The sequence below is a fragment of the Tiliqua scincoides genome, chromosome 13, assembly GCF_035046505.1.
Source record: "Tiliqua scincoides isolate rTilSci1 chromosome 13, rTilSci1.hap2, whole genome shotgun sequence".
Classification (NCBI taxonomy): Eukaryota; Metazoa; Chordata; class Lepidosauria; order Squamata; family Scincidae; genus Tiliqua; species Tiliqua scincoides.
The window spans coordinates 18,094,543-18,118,564 of record NC_089833.1 but is presented as its reverse complement, the minus strand read 5'-3'; the positions used below and the strand labels follow the sequence as shown (position 1 = coordinate 18,118,564).

At 45.8% G+C, this 24,022-nt stretch overlaps 1 protein-coding gene across 4 annotated transcripts in view; it reads left to right on the top strand.

Annotated features, from left to right (window-relative positions):
• CYTH3 (cytohesin 3) overlaps positions 1-24,022 on the top strand; it is a 93,800-nt gene that overhangs the window by 55,576 nt on the left and 14,202 nt on the right. For 3 of the 4 annotated variants that reach the window (XM_066640343.1, XM_066640344.1, XM_066640345.1), the window contains exons 2-9: positions 6,969-7,051; positions 7,807-7,871; positions 9,144-9,210; positions 12,045-12,163; positions 19,266-19,346; positions 20,267-20,379; positions 21,376-21,524; positions 22,177-22,289. In XM_066640343.1, the coding sequence (XP_066496440.1) occupies positions 6,969-7,051; positions 7,807-7,871; positions 9,144-9,210; positions 12,045-12,163; positions 19,266-19,346; positions 20,267-20,379; positions 21,376-21,524; positions 22,177-22,289 (790 nt within the window). The remainder of the gene's footprint in view (positions 1-6,968; positions 7,052-7,806; positions 7,872-9,143; positions 9,211-12,044; positions 12,164-19,265; positions 19,347-20,266; positions 20,380-21,375; positions 21,525-22,176; positions 22,290-24,022) is intronic. The other variant, XM_066640342.1, reaches the window with a different exon arrangement.

Sequence of the window (24,022 nt, the reverse complement as noted above, 5' to 3'; positions counted from 1 at the left end):
GTGGAATCACTCAGCTGGGCTCGTCATCTGCTTCAAGGTCTCGCCATTCTCAGCCGTTCAGGGAGCTGCCGGCGTCCTCGAACTGGTGACCTTCTGATTATATCTTCAGGCTAATGGAGGCTCTACCCTCTAGACCAGACCTCCTTTGCAGCTGCTTTTAGAGGTTTCCTTTTCGGTGGCACTGAATAGCTTCCACCAGTGCTTTTTCATTCATGGTGCAAGTGCCGTTGGTGACACTTCACAGTATGGCAGCTATTGCTTAGCTGTGTAGTTAGTCTGCATGAATGTGGAGCACCACTGCTGCCATGGGAACTGTGCAGTGCTGCTATGCATGTCCTGGCCCTAATTGGAAGTAGAGATGGCTGGAGTAGCAGTAAAGTGGTAGCCTAGACCCTCCCCTTTGAAAGAGGGCTGGTTGGACAAGGAGAGCACAGAGTGCAGCTGCAGGGATAATGGGGTAGTGATCCACCTACTCTCGCAGGTGACATTGTTCCATTACCCCAGCAGGCTCAGTGACACTCTAGCCCAGCACTCTCCTTTTCTCCCTCTTCATCCTCTTCTTCCTTCTCCAGTCCAGGAAATGGGACGAGAAAGCTTGCAGGTGGGTGCTGCCTGAGGCGACTGCTTCAGTTGGCCTCATGGATGCGCCAGCCCTGCATGGACTTTCCATGGGTCATTTAGTTAAGGAAAGAGAACCTGATTAGCCTGAGAAAACAACAAAGCAGCTCATTGCACCTTAAAGACTGACATGTTTGTTTCAGCGCAAGCTTTTGTAGAATAAAGCTGATGTTGGAATGACTTGCTTAGCCTTTGAGACGCTGCAAAGCTCCCTCTCTGTTGTTTGTACTGCAACAGGCTAACATGGCTGCCCCTCTGGAATCTGTTGGTTTGGTAGCTAATCTGCATTTATAGCCAAAGAACAGGACCCGTATCAAGGGCCCTGCTGCATATGTTTCTGCTGGTGGAAAGGTGACCTAGGGAGTAAAGGAGGAACAGAAGTGAGGCGGATGTCACTGGGTCAGAGACGCGTAATGAGGAGTTTTTTTAAGTATCTTCAGGGAATTTTTCTTTTTAAACCCACTTGACTGAGATTGATCCTTCCTCTTTCCTCTTATGCTAATAGCTGCTCTTAAAAATCCAGATAAAAATAGGCTTTTCTGTGGAAAATTCTGTTTACCATAAACAAAAGATTAGTTGCCTAATCGGTTTCACATGTTTTTGCGTAGAACCAGGTTGAATCAAATGGATTCCACTTGTCCTAGCAAATGATTTTTTTGTTCTGGCATTAAATAAATGGAAACTTTCCTCTTATGTAACTGTCCTGATGACATGAAGGTGTATGGTTCACTGTTTGCTCATCTGTGCTGAAAGTGCGGGAAGCCTCTTGTTTTCTTTCTTTTTAAAGAATGTCCTTGACCTTTCCATCCATGTGCTTCCTTCTCAAGAATAGTGGACCACAAAAATGTTGAAAGGATTCTGACAACTAGCAAATAAGTCTAGACATAAAAAAAAAATAAAGCTTAATGTTCAAAAGTACATTCCTGAGTCGAAATCTGCTTTGGTGTATATTTCAGTATGAGTTAAAACAAAACAGCCTGCTCTGGTTTCTTGATGCAGTCCTCTCAGAGAACATGATGTGTACAGAGCCAGTGTGGTTTAGTGGTTGGTAGGCTGACCTGTGAATCAGGAGTTCTCCTGTTTGAATCTCAAGCCCTGCCCTCTTGGCCTCAACTTTCTCTTCTGCAGTATGGGTATAATAATACACAGGCCTGTCGTTCCCCCCACCTCAGATCAGCAGGTCTTGGATCTGCGGTATCACTTATCCTCAGTTCACAAATCCCCCCCCATTTGACCCAATTGCACAAATGACTTATCTAGTCTCTGATTGCAGCCCTCCTGTCACTGTCCAGATAAGTCATTTATGCAAGAGAGGGGATTTATTTATTTATTTGCAGCATTTTTACCCCAGCTTTCTCCCTGAAGGAACCCAAGGCAGCTTACAAAAAACAAGCACACATACAAACCAGCTTCCTTGTAGGGTTTGCTGATAACTATGGTGGCCACTGGAACCTGTTCCCCCATGAATACAGGGGAGAGAGGAGACATACTTACATACCTCACAGGGTGTTTGTAAGGACTACCACAAGATAATGCACATGAAGCACTTTGGATGCTCCAAAGTCCAATGCTGCTGTTAAGTCTTGCATCTTCTGGAGCAATGTCATAAAGTGTCTCTGGAGTTTCATAGGGAGGTCTTCCGTTCTGTTGGAGAAAATGCCACTAAGGTTGCCCATTGGAAAGACCAGCTTTTCTGCATTTTTGTTCCTTTTGGGTTGCACAGTTATATAAGTAGTGCACAAAGAAATTTGCTTTGTCTTCTAATATGTTTAAGATTACAGCTGTTATCTGCTAAGAAGCTTAATTGGAAGGATTTAAATTTTGTGTAGGGCTGCCTGAAGGCCATAATTTTGTAAAGGATTATGTTTCATTTGGGGGATGGGAGATGACAGCCCTGCTCCAACCACACCCGGCATCTTCGCTGGTCAGTTCAGCACACCCACACAAGGACTTCCTGCCACAATCGAATCCTGAGAAAGTTTCTTTCAGGACGGAGCCAGTGTGCAGTCCAGCTGGCCTTACATTTCTGAAAAGGAAACTTCTGAGCTTTGTCTTTTCCATCCCCTCAGGCAGGCTAAGGCAGTTGGGCTTTCTCAGGACTCTGAGTCTGGAAATTTTTACATGGTTTGGGTGTTTGTTTACTGTGTGTGTATTTAGTAATGAGCAGGGAAATGTGAGTCAGAGGTGAATCAGAATTTGACAGTGACCCCTTGGAGTGGAGATTGTCCTTCACTTTCCTGGTGTGCCTTTGCAAGCATGCCTTTTGCTTGCAAAATGACCTGGAGACAGGGGTGAGCAGTGAGGTGGCAAAGTTTGCAGACGACACCAAACTTTTCCGAGTGGTGAAGACCAGAAATGATTGTGAGGAGCTCCAGAAGGCTTTCTCCAAACTGGCAGAATGGGCAGCAAAATGGCAGATGTGTTTCAATGTAAGTAAGTGTAAAGTCATGCACATTGGGGCAAAAAATCAAAACTTTAGATATAGGCTGATGGGTTCTGAGCTGCCTGTGACAGATCAGGAGAGAGATCTTGGGGTGGTGGTGGACAGGTCGATGAAAGTGTCGACCCAATGTGCGGCGGCAGTGAAGAAGGCCAATTCTATGCTTGGGATCATTAGGAAAGGTATTGAGAACAAAACGGCTCATATTATAATGTCATTGTACAAATCGATGGCAAGGCCACACCTGGAGTATTGTGTCCAGTTCTGGTCGCCGCATCTCAAAAAAGACATAGTGGAAATGGAAAAGGTGCAAAAGAGAGCGACTAAGATGATTACGGGGCTGGGGCACCTTCCTTATGAGGAAAGGCTACGGCGTTTGGGCCTCTTCAGCCTAGAAAAGAGGCGCCTGAAGGGGGACATGATTGAGACATACAAAATTATGCAGGGGATGGACAGAGTGGATAGGGAGATGCTCTTTACACTCTCACATAACACCAGAACCAGGTGACATCCACTAAAATTGAGTGTTGGGCGGGTTAGGACAGACAAAAGAAAATATTTCTTTACTCAGCGCGTGGTCGGTCTGTGGAACTCCTTGCCACAGGATGTGGTGATGGCGTCTAGCCTAGACACCTTTAAAAGGGGATTGGACAAGTTTCTGGAGGAAAAATCCATTACGGGGTACAAGCCATGATGTGTGTGCGCAACCTCCTGATTTTAGAAATGGGCTATGTCAGAAGGCCAGCTGCAAGGGAGGGCACCAGGATGAGGTCTCTTGTTATCTGGTGTGCTCCCTGGAGCATTTGGTGGGCCGCTGTGAGATACAGGAAGCTGGACTAGATGGGCCTGTGGCCTGATCCAGTGGGGCTGTTCTTATGTTCTTAACTACAATTCCCAGGAAGCCTTGCAGGTCTCTTGTTATCTGGTGTGCTCCCTGGGGCATTTGGTGGGCCGCTGTGAGATACAGGAAGCTGGACTAGATGGGCCTGTGGCCTTATCCAGTGGGGCTGTTCTTATGTTCTTAACTACAATTCCCAGGAGGCCTTGCAGGTCTCTTGTTATCTGGTGTGCTCCCTGGGGCATTTGGTGGGCCGCTGTGAGATACAGGAAGCTGGACTAGATGGGCCTGTGGCCTGATCCAGTGGGGCTGTTCTTATGTTCTTAACTACAATTCCCAGGAAGCCTTGCAGGTCTTCTTGTTATCTGGTATGGTCCCTGGGGCATTTGGTGGGCCGCTGTGAGATACAGGAAGCTGGACTAGATGGGCCTATGGCCTGATCCAGTGGGGCTGTTCATATGTTCTTATGTTCATATGTTCTCCTGCATTTAGGAGCACTGCCCACAAAGTACTGATTAGGACAAGATCTTGTTTAGGTCCTGCCCCAAGCTGGGTGCATCCTCTGCACATCCTCTTGGGAAAGGGACTTTTGCTCAGTGGAGAAGCACCTGCTTTGGGTGTAGAAGGTAGCAGGTGTGATACCTGGCAGCATCTCCTGTTGGGGCTGGAAAAGACCCCCTCTCCAAAACCCTGGAAAGCTACTTCTAGTCAATACAGACAGTTCTATGTTGAATGAACCAGTCGTCTTACGTAGTAGAAGGCAGCACCCAATGTTCCTATTTCCACCCTTGTTCTGCCTGCCTGGCAGCTCACCCACAGAGCTCTCCTGGGCCACTGCAGTTGGCTCATTGCACAGGGTCCTAGTGCCTGCTCCTCTGCACCCCATGAGATGTGTGGCTTTTGCACATGATCGCATGGGAGAATGGCAGCCACACTTCAGCAAAATACAATGGATGACAATTATTTCAGTTAACACTTGAGAAGGGTGACATGTTCATGATTGTGGAGCTGCGTTTACAATGCAAAGCCTCTGCTCTTCAGATTCTTCCAGTGAGAAAGTATTGCTGGGTGATCTTTCCTTGCAGTGAGAAATAATGGTATTGAGAAGATTAAATTAGAATTATGTGCAAATGTTTCATATTTTCTAGTTGATGTTGCTGATTCTGTTTGTCTTTTATGTTTGCTGTACTAAAAATAAAGTGTTACGAACGCTTCCACCTGTAACTTACTGCACATTGAATTCCTCCTCCTCTGATGCATTTGGCTAATGGAGAGAGCGATCGTTAATTGGAAGAGCTTGAGTTTGGTCCTTGTCTCTCTCCAGTTTGCTAAATGTGTGTGTTTTTAGATAAGCAGAAACAATTGTTCCTCAAAGCGCCTTCATTTGTCACACTTTTCACTTGACGCACAACAGCTTAATGTCGCTAATGACTTCGGTATTTACCTTTCACCCAGCTGGAGGTGCAAATCCCTTTATTGGGTTTTTAAAACTTAAATGAACAGTTTCCAAATTACTCACTATGGCATGTGCTCATTGAGGAAAAGTGTCAGAACACTTGCTTGCAAAGTATTGACAGTGTTGTGAAGAAAAATGAGGCACAGGACAGGCGGAAGGTGTTTCTCGTAAGGGACAACTTCCTTCCCCACAGCAAGAGCTTCTCTAAACACACAACTGTGTCATGTAAGCAAAATTGTCAGTAAGCCAGGTGTGTTCTTTTATCATCAGTGGCTCTCACTAAATACTCCAGGAAATGGCACTGATACCATGTGTACCTATGTCTGCTAAAGCAAAGTGATTGTCTTTGCACACGGAGGGTCTCTTTCTGGTAAACTCTGGATTCTGGAAAATACTTTCCTTCTTTCTTGGTGGTATGGCTGCATTTTTTTTTAGAAGTGCCAGTTTATTTTGCCAACCAAAACAGGGCTATCGTAGGCTATGCTTTAACGAACTTCCTCACTACTTTGTTAGCAAACCTGGGTAGGAAGCCTATGGATTGAAGGCTACACACGGAAATGGGGAAAGAATATCTCCCCAAGATAGCAGAACTTGTCTTTGTTTTACTTCTTAGATTGCTAGGCCCTGGAGTGCATGACGATGCCTGCTTGAGGCCCCTGAATTTGCGTGGAAAAGATATAGCTGAATGGGGTTAGGAAGGTCTTTTTTCCCCTTGGAGATGCTGAATAAACTGTTGTGCGCTTGCATGTTGATTGCGACCTGTCACATCAGGTCTGGTGTGAAATTTTCCACTTGTGGCATCATGTCGATGCTCAAAATGTTTCGGATTTTGGAGCTTTTCATATATAATTAACAAGGTATTGAACGCACAACAGCTTCTGATAATCATGAGCTGCATAAGCAGCTCTTTGTAGAATGGGCTCCTTGGATGCCCAGTTTCTTGTCCTGAATCCTGTTCTCCAGGGTTGGAGGAGCCTGGGACTGAGATGAGTCATTGTGGAGCTGGGATGCTTGTGAAGCCGTAAGGCTTTCTGGAATGTGCTGCATCAGGCAAAATTGCAATGCTAATCAAGTAATGGCGCTTTGCCAGGGTATACATATAATCAATTTTGCACTATGTTATATTTATTCCTCAGTGAGCCTGTCATCTCAGTGATTCCTCTTTGAACAATGTACCCAGGCTTGCAAGTTCCTGAGCTGGGATCTTGTGGTGTAGGTTCAGCTGTCCTAAATGAGAAGCTGGCCAGGCTTGGGTTGAGACACAATTGAATATAAACCAGAGAAACAAAGTTAGGACTAAGATGAGGGAACACTTAACTCACCAGAACAATAACCGTAACATGAATGCAGTTTATAATCTTACAGTAGGCAGTTTACTTTTTATGGTGTGCGAATTACCCATCACCCTCCTTCAAGCCCCAAAAGACCATCTAATCTGTTAATTCTGCTTCTGTAGTCTTCCGTGGGTGTACTTCCTCAGGCCAGTCATGAAAATGCTGTCTGCCTTTCTTTGCTGCAAACATCTATGATAATGTGAAAGAGGCTTTTACTGGGGGAACACAGAGCACTGGATAATTATATTATATATAACTGTGTTGTTGTTGTTGTTTTTTCAGTGCCTGATGACCTTTCTGTAGAGGAGAGAGAAGAACTTTTAAATATTCGGCGCAGAAAGAAAGAATTAATCGATGATATTGAGGTAATGACTGTTCCTTCAATCAAGAACTTTGTTGCTATAGAATTAGTGACTCACCGTATCACTGTGCATTGAGAATATAAGAACAGCCCCACTGGATCAGACCATAGGCCCATCTAGTCCAGCTTCCTGTATCTCACAGTGGCCCACCAGATGCCCCAGGGAGCACACAAGAGACCTCATCCTGGTGCCCTCCCTTGCATCTGGCCTTCTGACATAGCCCACCTCCAAAATCAGGAAGTTGCGCACACACATCATGGCTTGTACCCCGTAATGGATTTTTCCTCCAGAAACTTGTCCAATCCCCTTTTAAAGGCGTCCAGGCTAGATGGCATCACCACATCCTGTGGCAAGGAGTTCCACAGACCAACCATACACACATCTGAGATGTGACACGCACATCTGAGACCAACCACATCTGAGACCACATCTGAGACCAACCACACGCACATCTGAGACCAGCCACATCTGAGATGTGTAGCCTTGCTGCATTCACGGCACACTCTGGATTTTGCTTCCAGTTAGTGCAGTAACTACAGGGGCAAGACATGCAGACTGCTGCACCATCCCAGTGTTGCAAAATACGGCATTCTTCAATAGTGGTTCAGACAATAGAATGCATCAGAGTTGGTGTTTGTGATCGGTGTGCTCAGTTTCTGTATCCCCAGCCCTCCCCAAACCCTGATGTCCATCCAAATAAAATTTCCTTTTAAAAAAAGCTTTTACTTGTTGACTTACGTTATTTATTTTTTTGCCAGAGGTTAAAATTTGAAATAGCAGAGGTCATGACAGAAATTGACAACTTGACGAGCGTAGAGGAAAGGTGAGTTGGCTTTGCAGCATGTGTGTGTGGTGGGGAAGCAGCAGCCTGTTTCTTCTGGTTTCTAAATAGCTTGCAGAAATTTGCCTGGGTGAGACCTTGATCTGCTTGCACTAGTTGGGGTTGTACAACCAACATGTTGTCTGTCTCTCCCCCCCCCCATTGGAGGAAATAAATTTGTAACTTGATCTGCAGTCCAGTTAAGCTGGAATGTTTCTGTATATGTTAATTACCTTTGAGTTCTCCAGGAATTGCTTTACATGTTTGTGTCCGCTTCTCTGAAAAGTCCTGCGGTGGAGCACTGTCTGAGTCCCTTTAGATGTGAGAGACCTGGAGACAGGGTATCTGTAATATTTGCTTTACAGTAGGCCCTCCATTCCAGCACCCCTCCCTCCAGATACAGAAATCAACGGGAGGGGGTGACATGGTGCTGGGGGCTACATCCGCCTCTCCAGAGCTCACAAGTGGCCTCTCAGCCTTCTCAGAAGCCTCCAGGATGCAACCAGAAGTTGCTTTCGGTTCACGCCTCCAACTTCTGGCCGCGCACGGGAGGTCCTCTGAGCCCCTCCAATCGTGGGCTCGGCTTCCGTGGATTCTCAAATCCCTATCCAGGATAAGGAGGGCCCACTGTATTTATAAATGTACAGGTTTGAGCATTTGGATGAAGTTGGGCAGCCCTTACCCAAGCAGTGTCAGCTACATGTGATTTTGATGCAGGTCTGCAATTGCTGGCTGCCAGCTCCCCCCTTCCTGTCTTCCTGGCACTTGTCAGCTCACTCAGAGAGGAAGGACTTCAGCCCGTCCTCTCAAGTAGAGGCACTCAAGGGTCCCAAAGGCAGCTTCCATTCAGGTGCGCTGTCCTGGGGTGATTCATTCCACCACCTCAGCCCCATAGGCTGTGTCACGGTGCTGGCCTAGCAGCAGGTCCTGAATGCTTATTTGTCAGCACAGTGGCTCAAAGGATTGCTCTGTCATCTGGCTTAGAAGGCTGAAGTAATCCAGTTTAACTGGTCAGTGCGCTAAAACCATAAACCTGTATCCTCCTCCATGCCTGTGCTTCATGTGATGTATGTCAGCATTTTAAAATTCAGTCCATAGAAACCTGAAACAATCCTAAATCTGTTTTCTCAGCTGAAAAATTCCCCCCTATTCAGCATGAATTGCAAAAGCTGCTTACCATTCTGTACATTTGGGCTGCACCGAATTGAAAACATGAAATGAATGTTAAAAATGCTTAACTTTCTGCATCATTTTTTTTGTCTCCTCAATAAATAGCAAAACAACCCAGAGAAATAAGCAAATAGCTATGGGGAGAAAAAAATTCAACATGGATCCGAAGAAGGTAGGACAATTGGTGTACTTGAACTGAAAGCTTCCTACTGGATTTTTGTTGTGTGAGCATGTAAAATGCTATATGTCAAACACATCTAAATACTTCCCCAGCGCCAGTGCATATAGTTATTGTGGCTTGTAACCTGGGATGGACTTTCCCCCCATAATATATGTTATGTATGAGCTTGGGTGTGGTGGCTTGTTGTGATTGGGACAAGTCAAGATATCAGACAGGATCAAAGGGTGACAAAAATTTGCAAACATGTTTAATGCTCTAGGGGGGAAACTGGCAAGTCTGCAGTTCCCTTAATCTTATTCAGGTAACATTGATCCATCGCTTAGCATTAGATTTAAAACTAGGTCATTTTGCCATACAGCATCCTTAAGAACATAAAGCACTCCACAGTACTATAATTACCTCATTATTCCCTATATAATCACAAGGGCACAATTCTTCAGTGCTTATTACCATCTTGCTTCCCCCCCCACCGCCCAAGTATCTCCTCTTGTTTCGCTGCTGTCAGTTGTTTGCTGTTTTCATTCTGCCCTGAAAGCCCATCTGTCTGGAATCTCGTCTTCGTGAATCGTTTGTTTACTTTGTGTCAGTGGACGGTGCCTCTTTTCTTGGGACATCTGGATTTCCAGAAAGCAGGCTTTATTTAAAATTAAGTTATTTCAGCCACACACAGACGGGAAAAACGGATTTGATGATGAGGTCCTGGATGGAAGTGAATTCTTTCCTTCCACAGTGACTGGAAATATGCCTAGTAGACTTGCTCCCTTTTGTAGTTGCATAGTTGGTTGTTGGCATTCATATACCAGCTGGACAATCAGTGAAAGTTTTTGGATGGTAGAGCACTTCTGAGCGGGGACATGCAGGAGAGCACTGTTCCTACCCTAAAAATAGCTTCCCAGACTGATAAAATGGTAGTGGGTTTGCCTGACAAAGTTCGACTGCAGTTATTGAAATGAATGTCTCTACTAGGCAGCAAACTAATCTGTCACTCTTTGTTTCTACAACCTGTAACCCAACATGCACCCATCGTGTATTTTCTGTTTGTTGGAAATGGTTTATATTTAATTTTCCCCCGTTTTATCCCCAACCTCATCTGAACTCTGTTTGAAAACGGATCAGCTGCTATCCCCTTGATGTATTGCTCAATACTCAGGATTGAAAAGCAAAAAAAGTTATAAAAATCCCATCTAAAACACAGCTAAATCCCATAAAACAGCCTTCGATCCCTGATGCCAGCTTCAGTACACATCTCCCAATTGGCTTTCTAAAAGAATATAAAGGGGGAGAGCTTTGGGTTAGGACACACTACAGTATGGGTGGTCTGGCTAAGACCAAGCCCAGTCTTGGCACTCTGTGACCCTTACACTTCTTTCCCCACTGATGCACTGTGATCTTCTTCCTTCCTAGTTTGCAGTAAACCATAGTTTGCCATTTGATCTGAACTAGGAGACTGGTTTGCAGAGTGAGAGTAAAGCCATAGTTTGTTAGTGTTGATGCAGTGGAAGATTCTGGTTTCCCAGAGTGCATTGCATTATGTGGAGGGAAGAGGGAAGAACTCCACAAGCCTAAAAATTTTTTTTTTAAAATAAGGCTTTCCCCCCCTAATATGAGTACGTTAAGATCACAGTCTAGATCAGTCATTTTCAACCACTGTGCCGTGGCACACTGGTGTGCTGCGAGTGGTCCACAGGTGTGCCACCAGAATTTGAGGGAAGGTCATTTATTAGTAGGGCTAATGGGGGATGTGAGCTCCCACTGCCTGCATGGTGTGCCTTGTCAATTGTCAAAAACCTGATGGTGTGCCTTGACAATTTTAATGCCCTGTCAGTGTGCTGTGAGATGAAAAAGGTTGAAAATAGCTGGTCTAGATTGATATAAAGACGCAAACAAGTCTAAGATAACGGCACCATGTGTTATATTTTGCAACTTGTCCAACTTTCCATATACTGTAGTAAAACACTGGGGGTGAATGGGACAGTCAGTTGCCATGTTTCAAATTATTGCAACTGTTGTTATATCTGATGACACAGTTGCTCTCCCTGTTTTAATCTGCTCATAATGACTTTTCCCAGATCATGCCCTCTATCAAGTCATTAGCAGGAACAGACATATATTCTCAGTTGAGCAGACAAATTCTGTAATTCGTGGCCTGAGGACTAACATGGTATATGGGTATTAATGCATGTATTTTCTCTTTCAAAACTGCTTTTTTGGTGGTGGATAGAACTTTGTCAGATATATTTCAAATTGATTAAACCTTATTGAACTGCAGATGCTCATTGTATAGCAGTGGGGCACCTGCATCTGACAAATATTTTTGGAAAAGAGAGGAAAGGGTTAACAATGGGAAGGATGCATTTATTAATATAGACCTGTATTAAGCTGCAAGCATCTCACCAGGACCTGAGATTAAGGATCTTTCCTGTTACCTGCTGCCTTTGGAAGGTGGGCCTGGTCACAAAATGACACATTGTGGGAATCTGTGACATTTTTCCCCCCAGTTGTTCTTACACACACACACACAAAATTTGGTCCTGCACTATGTTCAATTTTCTGCTAATGATTTGATCCTAGGCTCCTGGGAGCTGTGAAGGCCTGCAAAAGAAATGGCAACTACTGATTTGGGGGGGGGGGGGTGTTGGGGAGTGACTTTTCATCAATGTTGGACTCCTGGTAACTCTGAAGTAACATTTGTGCCTGCCTATTCCCTCCACAGTGGAGAAAATGCTGAGCTTGGTGGGCTGGTGTTGACTCTGCAGCTTCAGGTATTCATGTATTTTCTGCCCTGAAAAGGAAAACTGCTCAATTCCTTTCTTCCTCCTCCTCAGGGAATTCAGTTTCTCATAGAGAATGACCTCTTGCAGAACACCCCTGAAGACATCGCCCAGTTCCTTTACAAAGGGGAAGGGCTAAACAAAACAGTCATTGGGGATTATCTCGGTGAGAGGTAAGCAGAGACCAGGGCTTGCTGTGACTTTTTTTCTTGTACTCAGCTGCAAGGATATAAGGGTATATATAGGAACATAAACATACCTTAGAAGTTTTTCAGAATACTGTGCTGCAGAAGTATCACCCCATCAGCTAACCAATGGAAATGCACCTTTTTTGAAGAGTGTGGTTTTTAAAATATACTTAAATATTTATGCTGAAAGCAGTTTAATGCCCACAGTTCAGAAGACGGTGCAGAGAGCAGCATCCATATGGTAGGGTGTGGAAAACAGGCATAAACTCCCCTGTTAATACAGCTGTGGTTGCAGTTTTTGAGTCGCTGGCCTGTGCCCAGTCTTGTGTCCAATGTCTCTCTTTACAGAAGCTCGTCGATCGAGAACCTTTCCCCCTTCCCTTTCCACTTGTGCCAATGTCAGATTACAGGGAGCCTTGGGGCAAAGCACTGGGCCCCCTTGTGATATCCCCTCCCTGTCCTGTGATAGCACTTATGGGCACTTCCCCTGCCTCTGGTGCTGAGGGTTCATGTCCTAGCTGGGTTGACCCTCTGATGAGCTGTGTGCCCTCGGCCGTGCCTAACCCAGTGATTTTCAGCCACTGTGCCGTGGGCACATTGGTCTGCCACGAACAGTCTGCAGGTGTGTGACGGGATTTTCAGGGAGGGCCATTCGGGGGCTGTGAGCTCCCCACCAGCAGCAGGGTGTGCCTTGTCCATTGTAAGAAAAATTGATGGTGTACCTTGATAATTTTAGCGCCTTATCAAACTTCTGGCACTAACCTGACTGATGCTGGCCATAACTCCCATAGCTCGAGGCAGCTCACATGACTTAGTGAGCACCATTGTTTCCCCCCCCCCCTTGAACAGAGGCTCCCCATCTTGCCCCCTAGAAATACCCTCCCTGCACATCTGTGTTTCCTTCCTTCTGAAAGTCAAAGGATTTATGTTATTTTTTATTTTTAGGCGCAGGGCAGAGCAAGTGTGGTTGAGGAGGTGTATGTAAGTGTGGTTGAGGAGGTGTATGCGCAACCTCCTGATTTTAGAAATGGGCTATGTCATAACGCCAATGCAAGGGAGGGCACCAGGATGCAGGTCTCTTGTTATCTGGTGCATTTGGTGGGCTGCTGTGAGATACAGGAAGCTGGGCCTGTGGCCTGATCCAGTGGGGCTGTTCTTATGGAGGGGGGCGCTCCATTGAAAGGAAAGCTTAAAAATTCTTCCTACATCCCGTGCATCTTCACACCCATCTCTCTAGGTCAGGGGTGCCCAAACCCCGGCCCGGGGCCCACTTGCGGCTCTCGGGGTCTCCCAATCTGGCCCTCAGGGAGCCCCCAGTCTTCAATGAGCCTCTGGCCCTCCTAACTGGAGCCCACACTGGCCCGATGCAACTGCTCTCAGTGTGAGGGTGACTGTTTGACCTCTCGCGTGAGCTGTGAGACGAGGGCTCCCTCCACCGCTTGCTGTTTCATGTCTGATGCAGCAACAGCAGTGAAGGAAAGTATGGCCTTGCTGTGTGCAAGGCCTTTTATATGCCTTGAGCTATTGCAAGACTATCATTCATTCATATAAGTTTAAATATATTCATTTATGCAAATTTACTCAAATTTGAAATCTAAATTAATTTTTCTCCCCGGCCCTCAACACAGTGTCAGAGAGATGATGTGGCCCTCCTACCCAAAAGTTTGGACACCCCTGCTCTAGGTCAAGCAATGGTTTGTAAGTAGTGTGTGTGTATAATTGATTGAATGTTTTGGTTTAGCGATGCAGGTCTTGGGAGGCTTCAGAGCAAGATTGTTGCCATCATGTGTGGTATTCAGAGTAGGAGATGACTTGAATTTTAGCAGGCAGCTGGTTACGTAATTATTGGCTATTAGCAAGTGTCGCCTGTCCTAATCATCATCATCATTTGCGTTGACCTCTCTGCACGTCCCATCGATGCTAATATGTGGCTTGCAGGCCTTTTGGGTGGAGAGACCTGCGCAAAATCAGTATAAAGACTGTTCTGAATGTGAACATGATGCGAAATGGAGTTGGTATCACAGAAATGTATAGCACAAGACCAAACGCTTCTTGAGAACTGGTTGATCCAGTATCAGCTGGGTCTGGTTTCCCAGTCTGCAAACCGACTCAGGCTCACCCCCCCTCCCACCTTTGAGCAGGTCTGAAAATAGCCCAGGCTCTGGCAGACACTGAGAGTATCTTAACAGAGACCAGATGCCTTATCATGATGTAATCTTCTTGAAGGAAGAATGCGAGGTGTCTTTCTCTTGCTGTCTTGAAATTACGGGCGTAAAAGTAGCCATTGGTGTTTCTGGGCAGGCAGCTGTTGTCAAACTCTTTGATACCTCTGCAGACAGGAAAATCCAGCATCACGTTCCACCATTTTTTAGAAGTTGGGTTTTCTTAGGTTTGACGTAGATGGAAGAGAAACGGAAGATCTCCGTGAAATCAAACCTGGGATATGGAAGGGGGAACTACGCACGTATTTCTGTTTCTGCGATTCTCTTTCCCCATGACTGCCTGGGATATAAATGCAGGCTCCATTTGTCCCATGTTGACCTGAGGCTAGTTTTGTCAGGAGGCATTTAGGTGAGCTGCCACCATACCCAGTTGTCGGATTCCATACGAGACCGAGCAAGCAGGAAGACTTCTAAAGGGACACAAACCATCATTATCAAGGCTTTAATTAGTTACACGAACGTTTTTGTAAATTGAGGTGCAAAAATGATACAGCTCTGAGGCATGGGAAGGCTTTTGAAATAAATGTTTATTTATATAGCAACAATGCAAACTAGGCAGAATTACAGTGATATCTTCAATCTCTGAAAGCCAGTGTACATTTTAAAACTATCCCGAGTCAAAACAATTCAATGGCCAGCAAGGTCTGGCCAAAATAGAAATTGTGTTGTTTCCTCTTCAGAACAGCAAGGAAGGGAGCCTTTTCCCTCTCTTCAGGAAGGGATTTTCATAACTGTAGGGCCACTGCAGAAAAGACCCTGTCTGGTTTCTGCCACCTGGAACCCTTGTCGGTGGTGGGTGAGGGAACAGAGCCTGGGCTCAGATGCAGATCTCAGGGGCTGGGGATGCCGTTGCAGGAGAAGGCAGTCCTTCAGGGAATCGGGTCCCAGAGCGTCAAAGGCTTTAAAGGACAAGGTTAACACCTTGGATTAGGCCTGGAAGCAAATTGGCCACTGGCAGTGGTGGTGCCAGTCATCAGTCAGAGTCATCTGGCTCTGACGTTGTGGATCAACTGGAGCTCCCAAACTTAGCCCATATTAGATCTGACAGTCTCCCGTCACCAGCTCTTGTTCCTGTCAAAGCCAGGGTGGTGTAGTGGTTTGGGAGTTGGACTTAGACATGGAAGGTCCGGGTTCAAATCCCTGCTCAGCCACAAAGCTTCCTGAGTCGCCTCAGGCTACTCACTCTGCCTCTCAGCCTCACCTCCTGCCCAGGGTTGTTGTGTAGACAAAAGGAAGGGAGGAACCTTGTGCACTACCCTGAGCTCTTTGGAGGAAGGGTGGCATCAGAACCGTGGAAAGGAAAATCTTAGCAGAGAGTAATGTTGATTTAGTTGGACTTTGGAGTAAGAAACACTTTGGTTGATTTGCTTAACAGCATCTTGGCCTTCGGTTCATCTGTTATGATCCGCTCCTAGGACCAGATGTTGAGAAATCTGGTTCTGGGGAGACTATCATGATGAAAACCCTCTTGGCAGCCCCTTTTCAGCATTTCTTGGAATCTTTTCTAGCTCATGTGGTTTGGCAGGGTGGTGCTTGGGAGGGCTTAAGGCTTCAGTCCATCTCTGTGCATATTCACAAGTAAAGCACATTGAAGAAGTGGGACTAAATGTGCTCCAAAATGCTGCACATCTTACAAAAGGCGATGTCAGCTCAGGCAAGAGAAGTTTTACATAAGAACAGCCCCACTGGATCAGGCCATAGGCCCATCTAGTCCTGCTTCCTGTATCTCACAGCAGTCCACCAAATGCCCCAGGGAGCACACCAGATAACAAGAGACCTCATCCTGGTGCCCTCCCTTGCATTGACGTTATGACATAGCCCATTTCTAAAATCAGGAGGTTGTGCGTACACATCATGGCTTGTACCCCATAATGGATTTTTACTCCAGAAACTTGTCCAATCCCCTTTTAAAGGCGTTCAGGCCAGATGCCGTCACCACATCCTGTGGCAAGGAGTTCCACAAACGGACCACACGCTGAGTAAAGAAATATTTTCTTTTGTCTGTTCTAACTCTCCCAACGCTCAATTTTAGTGGATGTCCCCTGGTTCTGGTATTATGTGAGAGTGTAAAGAGCATCTCCCTATCCACTCTGTCCATCCCCTGCATAATTTTGTATGTCTCAATCATGTCCCCCCTCAGGCGCCTCTTTTCTAGGCTGAAGAGGCCCAAATGCCGTAGCCTTTCCTCGTAAGGAAGGTGCCCCAGCCCCGTAATCATCTTAGTCGCTCTCTTTTGCACCTTTTCCATTTCCACTATGTCTTTTTTGAGATGCGGCGACCAGAACTGGACACAATACTCCAGGTGTGGCCTTACCATAGATTTGTACAACGGCATTATAATACTAGCCGTTTTGTTCTCAATACCCTTCCTAATGATCCCAAGCATAGAATTGGCCTTCTTCACTGCCGCCGCACATTGGGTCGACACTTTCATCGACCTGTCCACCACCACCCCAAGATCTCTCTCCTGATCTGTCACAGACAGCTCAGAACCCATCAGCCTATATCTAAAGTTTTGATTTTTTGCCCAAATGTGCGTGACTTTACACTTACAGTTTGGCCAAGTGTACGTATTATCTTTAGCAAGGTATTCAATGCCTGAGAATTTTCCAAACACTTCTTCAGCATTTCTCCCATGGATTGAATGCCTGTACATGCGCCAAAAATAAACATTCCCACGTGCCCACCTGTCTTTGGGGAGTATCGACTTGCAGTGTGAAAGAGTAAAACAGTCTGTGTGCAGTCATGTCTAACTTGAGATGGAGGGCTGCTCCAAGACCTCCTGGCGCCTAGGGTAGCAGGCCAAGTGGTGCCCCCCTTTCCTGGTAATGGCCCACCCTCTGCCTGTCCCACCCAATGTTCATCATCCCCACAACCATGGGTCACACTTTATTCCTCCTGAACAGATGACCTGAGCGCCAAACTTGCACATGAAGTTAAGCACCTTGTTGACGTGCAGTCTCCGCCAGTCAATACAGAGAGCCCTGAGTTAACGGCTCAGTGGTCTGATGTGGTTGAAGACGCTCCTCTGGTATTCCTAGGTTGCTCGCCATGTGACCTGTTTCCAAGGTTTCTGCTTCTGCTGGTCAGCCCTTCTACTGGTCTGCATTAGTGCCTCTGTGCAGCACAGGGACAATGTACTGGACAATCCAAGAGCCGACCCTGGAGGTGTTTTCTCTGAGGATTCCTTTTTGAGTGTGTTAATTATGTGCCTTGTTTAACTCTGTTGAACGTACAAGCACTCCTTTGATGCGCTGCTCTCCCTTGGCAAGAACTGCCATAGTGTTTGTGCAAAAATGACTTGCTCACATCCTCTTTTAATGAGTGGGCTTTTCAACGTATTAATTAAAATACTTGAAAAGGCTTGTTGTGTTCGCCTAGGCAGTGATACAGGCAACTGTTCTGAGTAGAAACCCGCCTGCCTCTTGTGCGGCTGGAAGCAGATCTGCCATGTTCACCATTTGATGACATGTGTTTAAATTGGGCTTAAAGGATTGCAAACCTCCAGACTTGCCTGCGTCTGGTGGCGCTGAAGCTCTGACTCTAACTGAGCTGGAGCAATTGCTTCAGTTTGGGTTTACATTTTTACTCCTGAAGCATTCAGAGACGCGCAGGGCTGTTATAGGGTCAGACTTCATGACCTCCTCCGCTTACGTTTTTGTTCCAGAATCGTACATTGCACGGAAGGTCTTGAGCATGTGGACCTGATTAATGCACTTCAGCACCACGCAAAATGCCTCGTTCTTTGTGCCAGGGCTTTTATTTACAGGGCTGACCCAAGACTTCCCGGCTCCGGGGGCAACACACCCAGTGCTGTTCCCCCACCCCTGCCCAGTGGCATATCAACCATTGCTGCTCCTTCTCATCAGACTACTCCCCATAGAACAGTGTGGAGCAGGAAGTGTGGAGGAGGGGAGAACTTGCTCTCCTTTGCACCCTCCTGGTCCGTCTTCCTTCTTAAATGCAGAGAACGGGAGGAGTGGCAGGAGGGGCTGCCTTGGCCAGTCTGCCACCGGAGGCAACAACTCAGTTGGCCTCATGGACAAAGCAGGCCCTGAGATCCCAGCTTTGATGGAAAGAAAAGCAAGCTTCTGGTCCTCATGACTGTATGCTAAGTAGCAAGATATGATGACCAGACCTGTTCTGCCTTTTCAGCTCTAGTTTTGAAGCCTGCAGTCCTGAGGATTATTTGCACTCAGGCTTTCCTTAATTGCCTTGGGGAGTGAGACTCCACGGACACCCATGTTGCTTGGGCAGCATTTATGCAGACGAATTAGCTCATGTTTGTCATGGGGGCTGCCAGTGTGTCCACACATCGTGTGTCTGAGATTCAGTTGCTTGTGTTTATGGATGCATTTCAGTCAGCATCACTCAGTCGATGTGGGCAGTTCTTGGGCCTGGCAGGGAGCTGCTTCCCCACTGAATCAGCTTGCACCCCGTTTGCAGACCTGCTGGGAGGCACTGGGCCCCTTGCTGAGTGAAGCAATCAGTGCATTTCCTGGGGAGGGGAGAGCACTAGAGACTATCCCAAACTGGAAATCATTCAGCGCCAGCCAAAGGTTGTTGAGCGAATGGTTGTTTCGCATCTTCAAGCACACGTCCCTTCAGCATTGTTTGAGATGCAATATTAGGGTAGGACACACTCTACTTTGTCACTCACCTAACTTGGCCTTGATTGAGGAACCAGGTGTGAACAGGCTACCTGATTCTGGCTCTAGGTCCATATGACTGGCAGGCAGGAGCACACCTTGTGGAGCATTCCTGGTCTTCCTTTGGCCTCATCAGTCTTGGAAATGGGCAGGCTAAAAGAATCCAAATTAAAAAAAATGAATTGTTGCTACTTGCATTTTTTTTTTTTTTTGCAGGGATGATTTTAATATTAAAGTACTGCAGGCTTTTGTTGAACTCCATGAGTTTGCTGATCTTAATCTCGTTCAAGCCTTAAGGTAAGCAGTTTATTTTAAAAAAATCTTTCCCTAGATATTTTGCAATTTGGAGCAGCAGCAACAGAAGAAGAAAGTGACTGTCCCTTTACTCTATGATGCCTTCCTGTTCTTATTGAAGCCTGTGGGACAACATTATTTAATTAGGATTGTGTCCAACCTAATGGCCTCCAGGATTATGTCTGCCTGCCTAGAGGGAAGACTGTCGTATAAGTTTTTCTGCTCTACAAATGGGGAGGAAGCAAGTCAGTCTGATAAGCAACACTCTGCCTGTGAGACCATTAAAAAGGAGAGTTGTGAATGGTTAAGAAAATTAAGAAAAAGGAAATTTAGAGTCAGTCTGTTGATCAGTAGCCACAGCAAGGGCTATGGAATTATTATTATTAATTATTATTAACAGTATTTATATACCGCTTTTCAACTAAAAGTTCACAAAGCGGTTTACAGACCGCTTACAATTACAGACAAACTGGTTTGTTTTCGACTTGAACTTTATCAGGCATGACACCGCCTTGTGAATGTTGGGAATTGTTGTTTACCCCCATGAAGAGAACTCTGTTTTTTTGTAGTCGTGAAGTTAAGGGCCAGACTTGGAGCTTTTCCCCCCATAGGTCAAATAGCAGGGGGGAGCCTCCTGCGTGCAAATTTTCATGCTTCACAACTGAGCTGCAACTGGTTTCCAAAGTGAGCAGTCACATCTGTTGTGGAGGCTCTTCAGAGAGAGAAGGAAGCTTTATTAGTAGTAACGGCAAACAGAATTTTGAGTAAGTTTCCAGGCTACCAAATCAGTGTTTGGAGAAACATCAATGACGCGAATACTCAGATTCTTAACTTCCGGTTAGAATGCGCTCATGCCCACTGTTTTAGCAAGAAACCCTGCTGTGGCTCTGATCTGACTGAACAGATTGTTGGTGTCTTGGCAGGCAGTTCCTGTGGAGCTTCAGGCTTCCAGGAGAGGCTCAGAAGATTGACCGCATGATGGAAGCTTTTGCTTCGCGTTACTGCCTTTGTAACCCAGGAGTCTTTCAGTCTACAGGTTAGTGGAGATGACTTTTGTAGCCAGCTTGTCTCAGTGGTGTCACTGGCACAAGAGCAGATGATGGGAGGGATGCTTGAAACCTTTTGCAGCCTTCTGGATTTAACTCTGTTCTTTTAGGTGCTTGTAACAGGAAATCGAGGGACTTTGATGAAGTCCCCACACATGGCTTTGGTTCAGATCTAATGCTGACCTGTGTTTTCACACTCCGTGAATGAACCTTGTGCTATCACACTTTCTCCTCCTCGTCCTCCTCACGTGCTCCAGTTCAATTGGCTGCTTCTGTTATAGTGCAACTCCCAGTTTGCCATTACATCAGAACTCAAACTGTGGTTAACCCTCCCAAATGGTTGGCAACCTTCAGTCTCGAAAGACTAAGGTATAAGCATACAGCACCTGATATTCCCAGGTGGTCTCCTATCCAAGTACTAACCAGGCCTGACTCTGCTTAGCTTCCGAGATCAAGCTATAAGCCTACAGCACCTGATATTCCCAGGTGGTCTCCCATCCAAGTACTAACCAGGCCTGACCCTCCCAAACCAGGGTTGCAAACAACATTTTTGCATACTGTCATATCTGAACCAGCCGGCTGTCTTTCTCAAGGCCTTTGGTTCCCTTTAAGTAGGAGGTTTGATTGATCTGAGTTAGTGACATTTCTGGGAGACAAATAGTCATTTCAGCAGTAATATGGAGTTCAGTCTGCATCTTCTCTCGGGGTTTTGTCTAGCAATCAAGTTATAGGAGGAACCAAGCCATTTAAATAGCTCAGGTATTACCATTCGCTAAATGTACTTATCTTAATACATCTCATTTACCATTCTTTATGTTGGAATTTGTATTCAAAGGCCAAGTGGCATGTTTGAGAGTGTGCTTTTCCCTCTCTCTGAGATAAGAGAGAGCTTCTCATGACCTTGCATACTAATTCCTATCCTGCTGTGGGCTGATTTTACAAGATGCTGTGCAGTGCAATCATTTCCCTTTGATGCTGTCCTCCAGATACATGCTACGTGCTGTCATTTGCAATCATTATGTTGAACACTAGTCTACACAACCACAACGTCAGAGACAAGCCGACAGTGGAGCGGTTTATATCTATGAATCGAGGTATTAACGAGGGCGGGGACCTCCCAGAGGAATTGCTTCGGGTAAGCTGCTTTTGAAACTGCAAGGGGAATGCCTGGTTGCTTTGATGTGGGGCGAGGGATCAGATGCTTCAGTTCTGGCACTGATCTCTAGGGGAACCCACACTGGAGGATTTGCAGAACATGGCACTTGATCTCTGTGCAGGGAGAGGTGGTGGCTTGATTATTTTATTCCATACAGGGTTGTCACCTAAGAAACTTTAGTCATGGCAAAGCACCATTGAAATCAGTGAGATCAATTGGTCATGGCTAACTTAAGTCTCATGAGTTTCAACAACACAAGACAGTTCCCAAACTTACCACAGTCACAGTGCTTGCAGTTGTGGTGTCCAGTTGCGATGGCGCCATTGTCCAGCTGTCCTGGGTGCCACCATGTTGGATCTTCTGAGATCTTGAACAATCTCATGGAATTCATGATGTTGGCACCTGGGAGAGCCGGTAAGAATAGGCCACCAGGGACATCCCTTGGCGTGCCATAAGTTCACCGCCACACCCTTGGGTACAGTGGCACACAGTTTGGAAACCACTGACATAGGAATCCTAGCTTTCTTAGGATACAACCCTCCGTTCCAAGGGAGAGATGTGCGCTATCTGTCTGCCATGTCCTTGTTGGTGCAGCAATGTTGTTGAACTTTCTCCCCCTGTTTCCTTGCAGAATTTATATGAAAGCATTAAAAACGAGCCCTTTAAGATTCCAGAAGATGATGGAAATGATTTAACCCACACGTTTTTCAACCCAGACCGGGAAGGTTGGCTGCTGAAATTAGGTCAGTAAATGGAGACTTTCCTTTGCATATTAGCACATGGTGCTTGGGGTGTGTGTGTGTGTGTTTCACTGCTGTGGTGTAGATTTAGTGCAGTGGAACTAGTATGAACTTCTCAAACTAGTTACTCCAAAAATATAATAATAATAATACAGGTATTTCTATATACCGCCTTTCTTGGTCCTCAGATTTCTCCTTAGACTTTATTCAAGGCGGTTTACATAGGCAGGCAATTTAAATCCCCGTAGGGATTTTTACAATTTGAAAGAAGGTTTCTATCTTTCAAGAAACCACAACATTCAGATGTTTCTTTCTTGATCTGATCGCACATTCTGGCCTCCATCCTCCCACGCTCAGAGCAGATGGAATAACTTTGCTCAGCTTGTCAGCTGCTTCAAGGTCGCACGGTGCCGGTGGCCTCGAACTGGCGACCTTCGGATGTTATCTTCAGGCAAATGGAGGCTCAACCCTCTAGACCGGACCTCCTGCCCACTGCTTATCATCCACCGCTTTACAGAATTCTTTTGTATTATTAGTGCTTCTAATTATTTGCCCCTAAATTAGCAGTTTTGTGTGGAGTGTCGTTTTGGGTGCAGCAGAAGAGAGCCCTGCCCTGCGTCTTTTACAAATGCCAGAGATTGATAAATAGCAGTTCTCTTTACATTAAAACATTTCAAGGAATACTGTAGTTTCACAACTAAGATGTCTACACAAACCAAGGAAATGGGCTGCCCTTCCGAAAGTTATGCCTGTGTGTCTTTTGTTTTTTCCCCCCCATGTGTGTGTATTTCTGTTGGTTTGATTTTTGGCTATGATTTTTTTAATGAGTGGTTTTAAATGTGCCTTCTTGTTTTCCTTATGGCCTATGACCTCTCACCTTTCTGTTCTGTGACTGGCTGTCTCTGCTTATTCTGCACTAGGAGGTACGTACCCTATGGCTTTCTATCCCCTCTTCTTCCATTGCTTGTTCTCTTCTTAATTTTTACATTTTCTCCCTCCTCCTATTTGCTCAGTTTCCTTTTCGTTACAGCATTTATAGGATTACCGTGCTTGTCACTTTAATACCGCTAACTCTGTTTCAGCGAAGCCGGTGGGATTTTGCTTACATTTAAAGGACTGAAACTTCTATCTTGTTCACTCAACTGTTTGGAAATACTTAGAATTAGTAACTGACCATCGTGGTGTTAGTACTTAAGGGCCAGTTCTCTGCACCTTGATCACTGTGAAATGGGTGAGCTAAGCATGGTGACTTCACCTCCCTCCGTGTATGTAGAATTCCTGATCAAGTTTTTTGAGTTTTTCCTCCTTCTCTTGCTGATCAGTGTGGCAGGCTCTGATCTGTAGATATTACCTGCTTTGTTAGACTGAAATCATAGAGAGCTGGGCCATCCATGAAGCTGACAGAGGTAGTTGCCTCAGGTCATGGACTGGTAGTAGTTGTGTGCCTGCATGGCTACTCCTTCTCCCACTTACTGGATTTGAAAACAGAGGAACATTGTGGAGGAGAGAAGTGGGGCTGGAGCATCTGCGACATTCCAGCCCCCCACTCTTTTCTCCTCCACACTTCGCTTCTGCACCTTTTCTCTCTTTCTCTCTGAATCCAGGGAACAGAAGCAGCGACAGCAGGGATTGGTTTGCCCCACTGGCTAAGGGAGGGGTTAGTTTTGTCACATCACTTCAGACACTTAGCAGTTTTGGGCCAGCCAGCTCTGGCTTATACCCAAGAATAAACCGCTT